At 36.3% G+C, this 14,885-nt stretch overlaps 1 protein-coding gene across 1 annotated transcript in view; it reads right to left on the reverse strand.

Annotated features, from left to right (window-relative positions):
* Nucleotides 1-2,192: 2,192 nt before the first annotated feature.
* LOC136036810 (retinal guanylyl cyclase 1-like) overlaps nucleotides 2,193-14,885 on the reverse strand; it is a 77,805-nt gene continuing 65,112 nt past the window's right edge. Inside the window, exons 8-9 of the mRNA XM_065719141.1 lie at nucleotides 11,875-11,889; nucleotides 2,193-2,434 (exon numbers count right to left, since the gene is read on the reverse strand). Of these exons, the coding sequence (XP_065575213.1) occupies nucleotides 2,257-2,434; nucleotides 11,875-11,889 (193 nt within the window). The 3' untranslated portion in view covers nucleotides 2,193-2,256. The remainder of the gene's footprint in view (nucleotides 2,435-11,874; nucleotides 11,890-14,885) is intronic.

Below are 14,885 nucleotides of genomic sequence, written 5' to 3' on the forward strand. Positions count from 1 at the left end.
CTTGTGAAACTCGCTTTAGAAGAGAATGTTCCTGTCCTCAAGTTGCCAGTCAATGCATTCGGTGTTCTGCAGCCCCTTGACAGGGTTATTTTTTAAGGGCTGAAATCTTCCTATGAGGACAAGCTTGTGAACTGGCAACGAGCACACCCAGGTGACATTTTACCAAAAAAAGAACTCGTAAAAATTTTCTGTCAGATCTGGGAGACTTACTTTACCCCTTCATTGACTAAAAAATCATTTTAAACGACAGGAATTTATGATTCGGCTATTCCAGCACGTATCAATTGTAACATAATTGACAAGGCGGAGTTTGATCCAACCAAGTTAAAACGATATGTTGTGACAAAGATATCAGAGACTTGGAATTTTCAACAAGAGCGAAAACTATAGTGATACTGCAACTAATCCGATTACAATTTTGATAAAAAAGAGTCAAAAAAAGATTCATGCACATGAGACGTCATTTGAAGAGCTTCTCTTGAACTCTAGCACCCTGCCCTTCTCTTGATGCCTCAGCACCTGGGACATCCGGTAGGTAGAGAAAATTCGAAAGCTGAAATAATCACATCTGTAGAGGCTTTTAGAGGGCTCAAAAAGAGAGAGAGAAAAAAAAAGAAAAGCTCAAGAATAAAAATGAGGAAGTAAAGGAGAATATACTCAAGCCAAAACTGAAAAAGAAAAATTGATCTTTCCAGGGAAGACTCTGACGTCTCACTGGGTTCCAAAACTGACCAGATCTGTTACACCGTTGGCAGTGAGAATGAAGAAAAAGAGGAAACGAAGCTAAAAACACAGCTAAATGAATACTATGTTATAGCGTACGATAGCAAATATGATCAATAAGGCTCGTATATCGGAAGGGTGCTTGATTTTTCTGACGAAAATCATGTTTGCAAAAAATATCGTTGCTGCCTGAGCCTAGCCAACTTTTCATATCACTGGCACCAAAAATATGAAATTGACGAAGTTAAAGAATCCATCTTTGCTGTACCGTTGGAGCTGGTCCCTTCACTCTACCATGTTGGAATTACGCCATGGTAAGCAGAAAACCTGTGTTCCACTGTGGTATATGAAAACTATTAACGAGAGTTTTTGTTTTGCATGGTATTTCTGTGCATAAAAGTATTCTCTATCATGTCTTAGAGTGACATAATTTTTATTTATGCAAGCACAGGATTTACATGGGGATGTCAGATTTACCCCAACCTAAGGGGAAGTTTGACCTCCCTGCGATGGGTTACTTTGGTGCAGCAACTAACGAAAACAACAAAACTTGCGAACTTAGTTTTTATTGTACCAGCAACTCTAAAGGATTTTTGGGACCAAATTAAGCTAAAAAAAAAAAAACTCGATAAGGCGTCGGATTCACCTAAGTTCAGCCTACAGGCTTTTTTTTTTCAGCTGATGAGGAAACTTAGTAATATGACAAACTAAATCTATTGAATAGAATCTGTTTTGATTTTTTTTTCTTATTTTAAGGAGAACAAAATAGAACTCATGGAATATTATATATTTGCGTTTTCAATTTAAACGGTTGATGAAACTGATCAGACTTATAAAGTGGATTTTTTTTTTCATTAATTATTTCCATGAAAATATACGATTGAAAGACGGGAAATATTGTAGATTACATGACAAGAAAGTATATCCTAATTGCAATGGTTCTGGTTTTAACAAATGTAATGGGCCTAAAAACTGGACCGTTATTGTTTATATCAGATAAAAAGAGAAAATTATACAGTATGGCATTTATTTTCATTTATTTAAACAAGGAAAAATTAAGAGACCAAAATGAAGCAAAACAAAATTTCAACGAAGTTAGTGGAAATGGGATCTTCTAAGAGAATAAAAATTATGTTAACGATATAGACCCCCCCCCCATCTCCTTCACATTTATAATTTCAGCCTTGGCTTTGTGCAACGTGTAAATCAGAAGAGTTGAACAAAGTTACTTGGGATCTTAAACTGGATGAGGTGGTGTTTTCTTCAAGCAGTTGGAATGGAAAAAATATTATAGCTTTTTTTTGGGGGGGGGGTGGTTAAAGCTTAAAATTATACTATCAGATTCGTTTTAGTAACATTTTTTTTTTTGATTTGAAAGCAAAGCTAGGTGATCAAAGAAAAAACATATAAAAAGAGGGTACAAGTAGTGTTTAAATAATGAAATTTAGACATTAATTTCTATTGCTTTATTTAAGAAACTAGAATAATTAAAATACTCTCAGAATAACATAAAACACGATATACAGATTGATTTTATCTCATTGAGTTTTCGAATTTATATGCATGGTCTGCTAAACTTGGACCTGCGTGACCATTGACCTGGACTGGACTCTCTTTGATGTCTATGATATGGACTGGCTGGGGCATGCTATTTCGTTCTGCAGTCGATGGTCTGGGTCTCAAACTTGATTTAACAAGCTCTTCATCAATCCTAAAAGGAAATGTTATTCATATGAGTTGTCCATGGATAATCCCAAGAACGTCAAAGAATTCAAAGAACGTTAAAGGATCCGTATGAATTGTCCATGAATAATTCTAAGAACGTTAAAAAATCCTATATTGTTGAAGAATCTAAAGAACGTTGAGCAATCCATATGAGCTGTCCGTGAATAATCCCAAAAATGTTAAAGTATCTTATATAGCTTAAGAACTCGTTCTTAAACGATATATCGTTAATGATGTTAAAGAATTCATATGAACTCTCCATTAATAAATCCTAAGAACATTAAAGAATCCTGTATCTTTAAAGTATCCTAAGAGCTTTTAAGAACCCTATAAATTTATATTCTTTTTCGTTAGTATGTCACGATAAATTAAATAAGAGAATAACAACTGAAAATAATAGAATAAATTAAATAGAATAGAACATTTAAATAGAAATTAAATATGAAATAAAAATTAAAATTAAATAGAAAATTAAATAATAGAATAATAGCTGAAACAACCAAAAACACCGAAATTTTACATTGCCTTTCCATTTGCAATTGAAGCAAAAATCTGTTAATAATTGGCAAGCCTTTTTTAGGACAGCGAAAAAAAAATTAATACAAAAATAATAATAAAAGTCTTAATATTCTGTCACAGGAACAAAATTTATCGACAGGGAAAAATATAAACAAGAAAAAAAGTAGCTGAAATAAAACATGAAAAAAAACAAAGATAACACAAATGCTATGCAAAAAAGAAAGATTTGGAAAGAAATGAGACACTGGAATAAAACTCCACGGAAGTCTTGTAGGTCATGATATCAATGCCAAATTTTTACCTTCCAAAAGAGGTTAAAACATAAAAAAATTCTTGATTCTTTCCCCAGAAGATGTTCAAAACTACAATATGTAGCAAAGTCTTATGGCTTCATCAGAGGCAACGCTATAACGTTCCCTATAGTAAGGTCCATAAGGTCCCATGGGGGGAGTTGAAGGGAGAAACCTAAAATCTTGGAAAAGGCTTAGAATAGAGAGATCAGGATGAAGCTTGGTGGAAAGAATAAGTACAAGTCCAAGGTACGTGGCTGACATAACCAGACCAGATCCGCTCTCTTTGGGGAGCTGGGGGGTGGGTTATTCGGAACGAGTGATCAGATCTTAATAAAATTTGATTTTTAGAAAGATCTTGTGCTTTAGAGCTCTTGTTTTAAATCTCAACTAGATCAGGTGACGTTGGGGGGGGGGGTGTTGGATGGGGAAACCGGAATTCTTGGAAAACGTGAAAATCGAGGTATCTTTATCTTACGAATGCATGATCGGATCTTAATCAAACTTGATAAATAGAAGGATCTTATGTCTCAGATTTTCCATTTTCAATTCGAATTGGATCTGGGGACATAGGGGGTTGGAAGGGGGAAACAGATATCTTTGAAAACGCTTAGTGTGGAGAGACCGAGATGAAACTTGATGGGAAGAATAAGTACAAGTTATAGATACGTGGTTGAAATAATTGGAACGGATCTGTTCTCTTTGAAGGAGCTGGGGGCGTTAATTTGGAAAAATCAAAAAAATTGAGGTATTTTTAACTTAAGAACAGGTGACCGAATCTCAATGAAATTTGATATTTAGAAAGAAATCATGTCTCAGAGCTCTTATTTTAAATCCCGACCAGATCTGGGGACATTGGGGGAAGTTGGAGGGGGAAACCGGAAATCTTGGAAAACAGTTAGAGTGGAGAAATCTGGATGAACTTGGGGGATAGAATAAGGAAATGTCGTAGATAAGTGATTGATGTAACCGGAATCGGTCTGCTCTCTTTGGGGGAGTTAGGGGGGGGGGGTCCAGTGCTTTGGCGAGTTGGGTGCTTCTGGACGTGCTAGGACAATGAAAATTGTTAGGCGGGTCAGGAACCTGCACAAATTGACTTGATAAAGTCGTTTTACCCGATTCGACCGTCTGGGGGGCTGAAGGGAGAGGAAAATTTAGAAAAAATTAGGTATTTTAACTTACAAGGTGGTAAAAATTGTTTAGATAGCCATTCTGTCTAAAATAGTTCAAGGATCAAATAACAAAACTATGGGGTCGATACAATTCCCCAAGTTACCGGGGGCAGGTGTTGTAAGTTATGCCCTAGGACCGCATGGGATTTTTACGGATGGAACGGTCATATAAACTTTACAGGAGGGATCGGGATGAAACTTGTTTGGAAAAATAAGCACAAGTCCTAGATGAAGGATTTACATAACCGGAACGGTTCTGTTCTCTTTGGGGTAGTTGAGGGGGGGAGGAGGGTTAATTCAGAAAAACTGGAAAAATGAGGTTTTTTTAACTTGCGAACGTGTGATCGGATCTCAATGAAATTTCATATTTAGAAGGATATTGTGTCTGAAAGTTCTTATTTTAAATTCTGACCGGATCTGGTGACATTTGGGGGAGTTTGGGGGGGACCTAAAATCATGGAAAACGCTTAGAGTGGAGGGATCAATATGAAAATTGGTGGGAAAAATACGCAGAAGTCTTAGATACGTGATTAACATAACTGGAACGGATCCGCTCTATTTGGGGGAATTGGAGGGGGGGGGGTAATCCTGACAAATTAGAAAAAATGACGTATTTTGAACTTACGAAGGAGTGATCGGATCTTCATGAAACTTCATATTTAGAAGGACCTCGTAGCTCAGATCTCTTTTTTGATATCTCAACCGGATCCAGCGTGATTAGGGCCTGGCAGTTGGGGGGGGGGGCTGGAAATCTAGGAAATTATTAAAGCGGAGAGATCAGGATGAAACTGGATGGGAAGAATAAAAAACAAGTCAAAAATACGTGACTGACATAATCGGACCGGATCCGCTCTCTTTGGTAGAGTTGGGGGGAGGGGTAATTCGGAAAAATGAGGTATTTGTAACTTACGAACCGGTGATCGGATCTTACTAAAATTTGATATTTAGAAGGATCTTGTGCCTTAAAGCTCTAATTTTAAATTCCGACCTGATCCTGTGACGTTGGGGGGGAGTTGGAGGGGGAAAACAGAATTCTTGGAAATCGTGAAAATTGGGGCATTTTTATCTTATGAATAGGTGATCAGATCTTAATGAAACTTGACACATAGAAGGATCTTATGTCTCAGATGCTCCATTTTCGACTCGAATTGGATCCGGGGACATAGGGGCTTAGAGGAGCGAAACAGCAATCTTCGAAAACGCTTAGAGTTGAGAGATCGGGATGAAACTTGATGGGAAGAATAATCACAAGTTCTAGATACGTGATTGACATAATTGGAACGTATCTGTTCTCGTCGGAGGAGCTGGGGGCGTTAATTTGGAAAAATTAGAAAAACTGAGGTATTTTTAACTCAAGAATGGGTGACCGGTCCTAAATGAAATTTGATATTTAGAAACACTTCATGTCTCAGAGCTCTTTTTTCAAATCCCGACCATATCTGTTCACATTGAGGGGGGTTGGAGGGGGAATTGGAAATCTTGGAATACTCTTATAGTGGAGGAATCGGGATGAAGCTTGGTGGACTGAATAAGCAAATGTGTAGATACGTGATTGACGCAACCGTACTGGATTCGCTCTCTTTGGGGGAGTTGGGAGGGTGGGGCTCAGCGCTTTGACGAGTTTGGTGCTTCCGGATGTTCTAGGACGATGTAAATTGGTAGGCATGTCAGGGAGCTGCTCAAATTGACTTGATAAAGTCGTTTTCCTAGATTCGACCATCCAGATCCGACATTCGACCAGGGGGCCGATGGGAGAGGAAAAGTTAGAAAAAATGAGGTATTTAACTTACGATTTGTTTATCGGATCTTAATGAATTTTGATATTTAGAAAGACATCGTGACTCAGAGCTCTTATTTTAAATCCCGACAGGCATTAGCCTCTGGTTTCCCTTTTAAATCAATCTATTCATTCTGCATTCATACCATATGAGCTCTTGACTCTAAGTTCTTCTAGCCTCGTCATAAGTGCCATATGAGCTCTTAGCTCTTGTTAAGAGTCAAAAGTGATCAAAGGGCAATGAAGGCCCTTTTTTCCTAAATACATGTTATCAAAATTTTGACATTGTCATTTTGCTTAAAGCAGTAGATAACAAAACTCTTTGATCAAAAATGCGTCGTGGGATTTTAGGTTTTTATGCAAGGGGTGGTCGTATAAACTAGAGAGGGGGATCATTTGATCGTAAATTGAAAGTTCTAGTCTTCTTTTTCAGATTCAAAAGCGATCAGATGGTAACTAGCACTCCCCCTGCCCTTTTTTCCCCTAATGTGTGCAATCGAATTTTTGAGGTAGCCATTTTGTTAAACAACATTTTTTTTTGTTAAATAGATCAGATAACAAACACTCAGGGGTCGACACAACATACCCAAAACCCGGGACAAGTTTTGTAAGTTATTCCCTCTGGGCATATAAGGTTTTGATGCGAGAGTTTCTAAAATAGTTAAAAGATCAGATAAGTCTGACCCTCAAACCCAAGTAAAAAAAACGATATTTTACTCCAGAACTTATGGGAGCTGACTCCTGGCCCTCCCTCCATGGCCCAACCCCTCCCCAAACACATAGAAATAACTTATTAAAGATATTTAATTTGAAAAAATATATTTGAAAAATTATGGGACTGGCAGCCATCGCTTTCATATGCTATTTTATTAAAAAAAAACCACTGGCCCTCCATGGCTCGATCCCCCCGATAAAAAGATAAGAAACTTATCAATGATAAATTATGAGAGATGACCCCTAGCCCATTCACGATGCCCCTCCCTCAAAAAACCTAATAACTTATTAATCAAACAACAAGATGGAAGCCAACCCTTGTCCCTACCTCCATGACTTGACCTCCCCCCGAATAAAAAAAACTAATATTTTAGTTCACAAACCATGGGAGCTAAATCCTGGCTCTCATTTCATAACCCGATCCCCCTCCAAAAAACTGATTAAAGATATTTTATTCCGAAAATCATAGGAATTCAGTTTAATTTCATTAGCTCTTTCTAAGACTGTTCAAGATATCTGTAATTTTCACTACAAACAAAAGTTTGGCTACTACCTGTTGCCCTAACGGTAAAACCATATAGCCCACTGCGGTAAAGCCCACTGCGTATTTGACGCTTTAATAAAAAGAACTACATTTTAATTATTAGTTAATTTTAATTAATTATTAATTAATTATTAATTAATTAATTATTAATAATTTAACTACATTTTTAATTATTTTCTTTTGTACTTACTACAACATTAAAAATAAAATAAAAAAGCAGATGAGCTATCACTGAGTATCGAATATCCAGTTTAATTTTATTAGTTCTTGCCAAGACTGTTCAAAACACATACAGTTTTATTTTGTAAAAAAAAAATATTATACGATCTAAGCTTTACTCGTTTTAAAATTTATTTATACATTTATATTGGTACATGTTGTATGTTTTTTTTTGCTATAATTGTTTATTTAATTACTATTCGTTTTGTGTTTCTCCAATTTTTGGTTACTTAAAAATGCAACTATATTTTTTTTTTACAAACGTTTTTGTTAGTAATAAACATACGTACCTTACGAATTAACTTACGGAACAAACTTCTATATTTGTGCATTTTTATTACGTATATGAGGGGGTTTGCCCCCTCGTCAATATCTCGCTCTTTACATTAAAGCTTGAATTTTGTCCCAAATCTTTAAGAATGACCCCTGAATCTTAAAGGCCATAGAATAAATAGATGAAATTACTAAAAATACTTTAGCGTAAAGGTATTTAGCATAAAGGTAAGACGAACCCCCTTATATACGTAATATTTTATGTTCGTTTAAATTTTAATGTTGCTCAGTTTTTCCAGTTGAAAATCTTTTTTTTATTTATTTAATCATTTTTTTTTAAATAATGCTAGAAAATCCTGCGCCCCCTTCATGGATATTCTCCTCCTTCATGAAAAATTCCTCCACAGAAAGATCCTCCCACGTAACCCCCGCTCTCTGACCTACACCCACCCTAGCGTGAAAAAGTCCTCCTGAAAACGTCTGTAAACTTCATAACACTGTATGTAAACAATTGTCAAAGTTTGTAACTTGCAGCCCCTTCCCCGGGGACTTTGGGGTATTAAGTCGTCTCCAAAGACATAGTTATTAAGTTTACGACTAAGCTGAACAGAATGACTATCTTAAAATTTTGATCCAAAGACTTAGGGGAAAAATGTGCGTGGGAGGGGGCCTAGGTGCCCTCAGAAAGGGCACTAGAACTTTTACTTTTTGTTAGAATAAGTCCTCTTGTGACATTCTAGGACAACTGAGTCGATACGATCACCCCTGGAAAAAAACAACAACAAACAAACAAAGAAACACGCATCCGTCATCTGTCTTCTGGAAAAAAAAAAAAAAAAAAAATTCTAGATTTTTGTAGATAGGAGCTTGAAACTTATACAGTAGGGTTCTTGGATACACTGAATCTGATGGTGTGATTTTGTTAAGATTCTATGACTTTTAGGGGGTGTTTCCCCCTATTTTCTAAAATAAGGCATATTTTCTCAGGCTCGTAAGTTTTGATGGGTAAGACTAAACTTATTGAAACTTATATATTTAAAATCAGCATTAAAATGCGATCCTTTTGATGCAGCTAGTGATATCAAAATTCCGATTCTTAGAGTTTTGGTTTCTATTGAGCCGGGTGGCTCCTTACTACAGTTCGTTACCGCGAACTGTTTGATTCTCATCTTTTAAAAAAGTTAAGGTATAAGTTGAAGAAGGCTAAGCTGTTTTTGTGTGTTCCTTTATTTATTTGGTAACAATAAACTTTGTCTTAAGAGAGTGGCTTTTCTGAATAATATACTATAATAACAAAATAGAAATACCTTTTGACATCCCAGTTTACACCCTTTGAAAATACAGCATTCGCTACTCTGACAGTTCAACCCCCATCTCTAATCGACCCAGATGTAACCCTAGGATATATACGAAACTAAAATGAAATATTCAAATTCTTACTTCATAATTTTTAGCATGTTTCTATTAGCATAATTTTCATGTTTCCTTTCATTGTCACCCACATTTATAATTAATGTATATATTTAACTGATTTCAATTTTTTCGCTATCACATATTGCTTTTGATGGGTTAAGAAAAGACCTACCTGTTAACAAAGAAACACAACGCATCAAGAGGTGATGGAAAAATACATTACTTAGGGCTATCTGTGGTCAACAGAGGTTTGAATATTATATTTGGAAAGAGTATATATTGGGAAATGAAATGATATTACTTTTTTTTGTAACTTTTGGGTTTGCTTAAGGAATCGCCGCTTCATTGTAGGTTTCCTTCAGCGTAGGAGATTTTGTTCTCCTATTCTGTTACCATTTACTTTTTGTTCACTTTATACGTAGCCTCTTTTGACTGGAATATCACATTCAATTACGTATCTACTTTTAGTTATGTAAGGACTTCTTGACTCATTCAAGAAGTCCTAATGTTTCTTGACTCATTGCTAATTAAAAAAAAACAAAAAAAACTGGCACATATTATTTCAAATCATGGTAGGTCTCTCCAATATCCTGTGAAATAAATATGGTTCACAGTTGAATAGAATATTACTAAAGAAACCTTACTTACTTTCTTACTTATTTTCCAAACCTTTTGGGATGAAATGAGATACTGGAAAACAGATTAAATTTATTGACCAAGAATTTTTTTGTTTACTATAGGGGAAATAAATTTTCTTTTTTCGGAATATATTTTGCATTGCAAATTTTCACTTGCTATTGCTTAGCTGCACGCTTACTAAGTTATGGTAACAGTATAGCTCCTGAACGCTGAACCTGACCTATCCAGAGTGAAATTGCCGCCAACTATTCTGAAAAAAGCCTTATACAGTGTTCAAAGATGAATAAATTTCATTTCAAGATAGTTTTTTTTTTCACGTTATTTTCGTCTCAAAATTTGCTCCGGCTTGCACATGGCCCAGCATTGCCAGTTTCTAAAAATCATTTTCACCTTAAATAAGCAGAAATGCAGCATGCTTACAGCATTTTTTGAGTCTGTAATAAAGGGTGGAAAGATAACGTTACAAAAATCTAGGAAATCATACGTTCCAATTATACGTTCTCGGCAAATGATCGGTGTTTTTGACCCTCTTTGGCCATTTTTTGAATGGAGGTAATTTATTTATGTTGTATGTTGTTATGCTGCTATGTTATTTATGTTGTTATGTTTTTTGTCTTGTTTTTTCTTTTTTTGTGTGTTTACTCCACAGTTTAATGTACTTTGTGGGTTATAAATAAATTATTTATTATTATTATTAATTACTGTCAACATATTCCAGCAGAAAAAGGTATAAGATTAAGTAATAAAAATGAAATTGAGAAGAAAAAACTGCGGGTTGTCTAAGGACTTTCTGCCATACTCCAGAAAAAGAAGGAGCAGCTAACCTATGATTGTCATCTATTCTGAAATTATTGAAAACACTAGGTGGCTGCTATCCCCCAATCTCTCTTCTTTTAAAGAATGATATATTAAGGTTTTTTTTGCCAAGGAGGCTACTGCTCTCTAAACACTCTAATGATTCTTTTGGATTGCCCCCCTTCCAAGGAGCACTATTTTTAATTTTAGCAGGTCTGGCAAACAACACCATGTCACGCTGTTACAATAATAATAGTCAACTGTAGGGGTAACTGTAGAAAAAACCAACTCAGGTTGTCCAATTGAGTGAGAGGCAATTCTGGCATTACCCCCCCCCCCCCATTATTAGGATTGTATAAAAATGATGTTAGTTCATTTGTCAATAGATATTTCTATCTAATATCTGTCCACACGTCATTCCTAGGGCAATAGAATTAAGGTAGATAATTATATAGCTAAAATAGTCATAGAACCATAGTTTTCCAAGTGTTTGGTTAAATGGCACGGGTAAACGGCGGGAGTAAGTGTGCCTCTCTTACTTACTTACCTCTCTCTTACTTGTTTGTTATCTTTTAGCAAGGCATGTCTGCCTAGAGTGTCAGGTAGGTTAGCCAAAAATACAAAATTGACATATGACCATTACATTTGCATCGAATAAGAGATAAACAAGGCTCTAAGCTAAAAATTTGTCTCTTTTAAGATTCGAACCTAAGTTACCACGACCACAGTCAAGTGTTCTTGCCGCTGCGCTAAAATTCGTGCATAATTGTGTTTGTTTTATATTTTTTTTTCTTTGCCTTATTACCCGTTTATGTTGTTTTATTTATACAAAAGGGAGTATGCAAGAGGGGAAATTTAGAAGTTGGATTATTGTACTGTTATGGAAAGTGCATATACTGATAAATTCGGAAGTTAACTGAGCATTCGGAAGTGGTCAGAAAATGGCTTGCGAATTGTGTAACAATCACGTGGGTGAGTTTAGGAAAATTAGTTAATAAAAATGCATGTAAGTCTATTTGCGTTTATTCCCTAAGATTGTTAGTGTAGTCCAAGAAGAAGAAATAGACTCACCCGTGGTTGCTATCCCTGTTCAGCATGTAAAAAAAGAAGATTTCATTGAGAGATTCATCACTACTTTAGAATAATCGCTTTTAGGGACTGTTTTGAGTTGAAAATCAACACTCGTTCAATTTTACTGATGCATATTGGTTTCAAGGAAGCCTTCTAAAAAACGAACTTAAAGGTAAAAATTTAGGATAGCAGCTCTCAAGAAGTAGACCCGATTAAACAAAAGTGGAACGTTTTTAGATTATTAAATTTTCTCTCTGTTTTTATGGTTAAATACGTTCTGAGACCATCCTGGCTATACATGACGCATGAAACCAAGAAAGGAAATAATAAACGAAAAGAAAAAATCAAATTGGTGAAAAAACGAAAAAATGAATGAAAGAGAGAAAAAAGAAAAAAAGAAAAAAAACAACAACAAAATCTAATTTTCTGAAGTGAACTCTGCAAGAGGAGAAAAGACACTCAGAAGGAGAGGAGAGTGTTTTTTCTCCTCTTGCAGATTTCACTTCAGAAGGTTAGACTTTGTTGTTTTTTTCTTTTCATTTATTATTTCCTTTCTTGGTTTCATGCGTTTTTATGGTTTTGTTCGCGTTTTCATAAATTTATTCACAGCCTCCTCTAATGTTCTCATGTAGCTTTAGGCTACATAAAACCTAACTGAAATGATGAGATTCTCACCTTATAAAATTCAGCAAGCATCAATGAATCAAACTTCCCTGTTTTTTCCCCTTTTTTCTGTTTTTAATTGGTTTTTCCTCAGTTGTAAAGTTAGTTGTTTTTTTTACATAGCCTGGGGCAATATGAGAACATAAAATATGAATCCGCGGAAAACTGAGGACTGTTCTAAGCGTCCGTGTGGTCCATATTCAGCCATGCTCGAACGGGATCTACCCACTTTTAGATTTTCTTTTCGTCTCAGTAATAATTCATTTCTGAATAGTAAAAAACAAAGGTTCGAACGGGATCTACCCACTTTTAGATTTTCTTTTCCTCTCAGTTTTTTTTTGATTTATTGGTTTAGGAGCATTATTGCCTACGTCGTGACTCGTCAGTCACGTCAGTACGGCGTGACGTCAGTAATAACTCATTTCTGAATAGTAAATAAATTAAGCAAGAATTTCCCGAAGCCGCAACTAGACCTGACATGTTTCCGAAGACATGTTCCCTAGACCTGACAGAATTTCCCGAAGCCGCCACTAGAGCTGACATGTTTTGGTTTTAAGATATTGAGTAAATTATGTAAGGATCCCCTGAAGGCGAGACCATAAAACTAACATTAAAATATGTTAGTTAATTAGACCAAGGGTTCTGACCAGAGACCAGAGCCAATAGTTCCAGCCAATAGCTTCCAACGAATAGGTATAACCTTAATTAGGAGAAATTACCGGCTCCTAAATCTCCACTCTTTAAGCCGACTTAAAGTCTGAATTAAACTTCCATTAAAATAATATACTTTTTCAAACTTGTATTTTTCTGTCTCAATTTCTGGTGAAAGAAAGCTCTTAGTTAGTTGTATTTCCTGTGTAAAATGGTAAAATAGCAACGAAGACCACACTGCCTTTCCATAACAAACAAATACAAAGTAGAGACAATAGGGGAAATCTTTTCAAGACAGTGGAAATCAGTTCTGTGGATATTTCGGCCCTATGTCCAAGGGCCGTCTTCAGCACAATGCAAGAACAAGAGAGAAACTATATATATATATATATATACTAGCTGTTGGGGTGGCGCTTCGCGCTACCCCAACACCTAGTTGGTGGGGCGCTTCGCGCCCCCCCTAGCCCCCCCGCGCGCGTAAGTCGTTACGCGCCATATTAGTTACGCGCCATTGTAGTTGTGTCCCTGTGTCCCACCTGTGAATAGAGATAGATATAAATATATGTTTTTAACTACGTAAAACATGCGAATATACAACATTCTTCGCTGTCCCATTGTCTGTGCATATAAATAGATTGTCAGGTTTACTGACTCTTGAACATGCAACATATAATTGTCCATGGAAAAAACAATCCGTATTCAGATCTATACCTCATTATTCTAATGATGTGTCCCTGTGTCCCGGTCGTCATTTATATTCCCTGTGTCCCGGTCGTCATTTGTGTCCCGGTGTCCCAGTTTGTAATTTCTCTTTGAGTGTCCCGGTCGTCATTTATATTCCCTGTGTCCCGGTGTCCCGGTCGTCATTTGTGTCCCGGTGTCCCGGTCTGTAATTTCTATTCGAACAATCCCTGTGTCCCGGTCGTCATTTATATATCCCGCCTGTGCCCCCGGCGTCCCCGTTGTAGTTGTGTCCCTGTGTCCCGGTCGTCATTTATATTCCCTGTGTCCCGGTCGTGATTTGTGTCCGGGTGTCCCAGTCTGTAATTTCTCTTTGAGGTTCCCGGTCGTCACTTATATTCCCTCTGTCTCGGTCGTCATTTGTGTCCCGGTCTGTAATTTCTCTTTGAGTGTTTTTTTTTTAGTTTTTTTTTAGTTTTTTACCTTTTTTCTTTTTTCAGTTTTCTTTTTGCCCTTTTCTTTTAGTACATATCGACAAACCTTTGTTTTTTTAACTTAAATCTGGTAGGCATTGATGACCTTATCCAAGTCAAAATCCCAAACCCAATCATCATCGCTATCATTTTCAGTTTTGATATGTTTTGACTCTCGCTGTCCAGGTGGATTTTCATCTAACTGCGCGGTTTTGCGTTCTTTAGCCGCAAGCCTGTTTTCTTGCTGTTCTTGTGATTCCTCGGAACGCTTTCTTTTCTTACTTTCTCTATCAGCAGCAAGTTTTTTTGGCATAATCTCTTTGAGCAGCTTCCTCGGCTGTTGCCATTGTAGGTTCTTCAGTCATTTTACAATTAAACATTTTTCCGTGAACAAATGTCTTAAATACCGTTAATGACGTCACCGTCAAAGCAAAGATGACGACAACTAATTTCATGACGTCAGTCAACACAGAAACATGACGTCACCTGATCCACAGACAGACACACAGACAGACAACTTATATATATATATATATATATATA

The sequence above is a fragment of the Artemia franciscana genome, chromosome 16 (genome assembly GCF_032884065.1).
Source record: "Artemia franciscana chromosome 16, ASM3288406v1, whole genome shotgun sequence".
Taxonomy (NCBI): Eukaryota; Metazoa; Arthropoda; class Branchiopoda; order Anostraca; family Artemiidae; genus Artemia; species Artemia franciscana.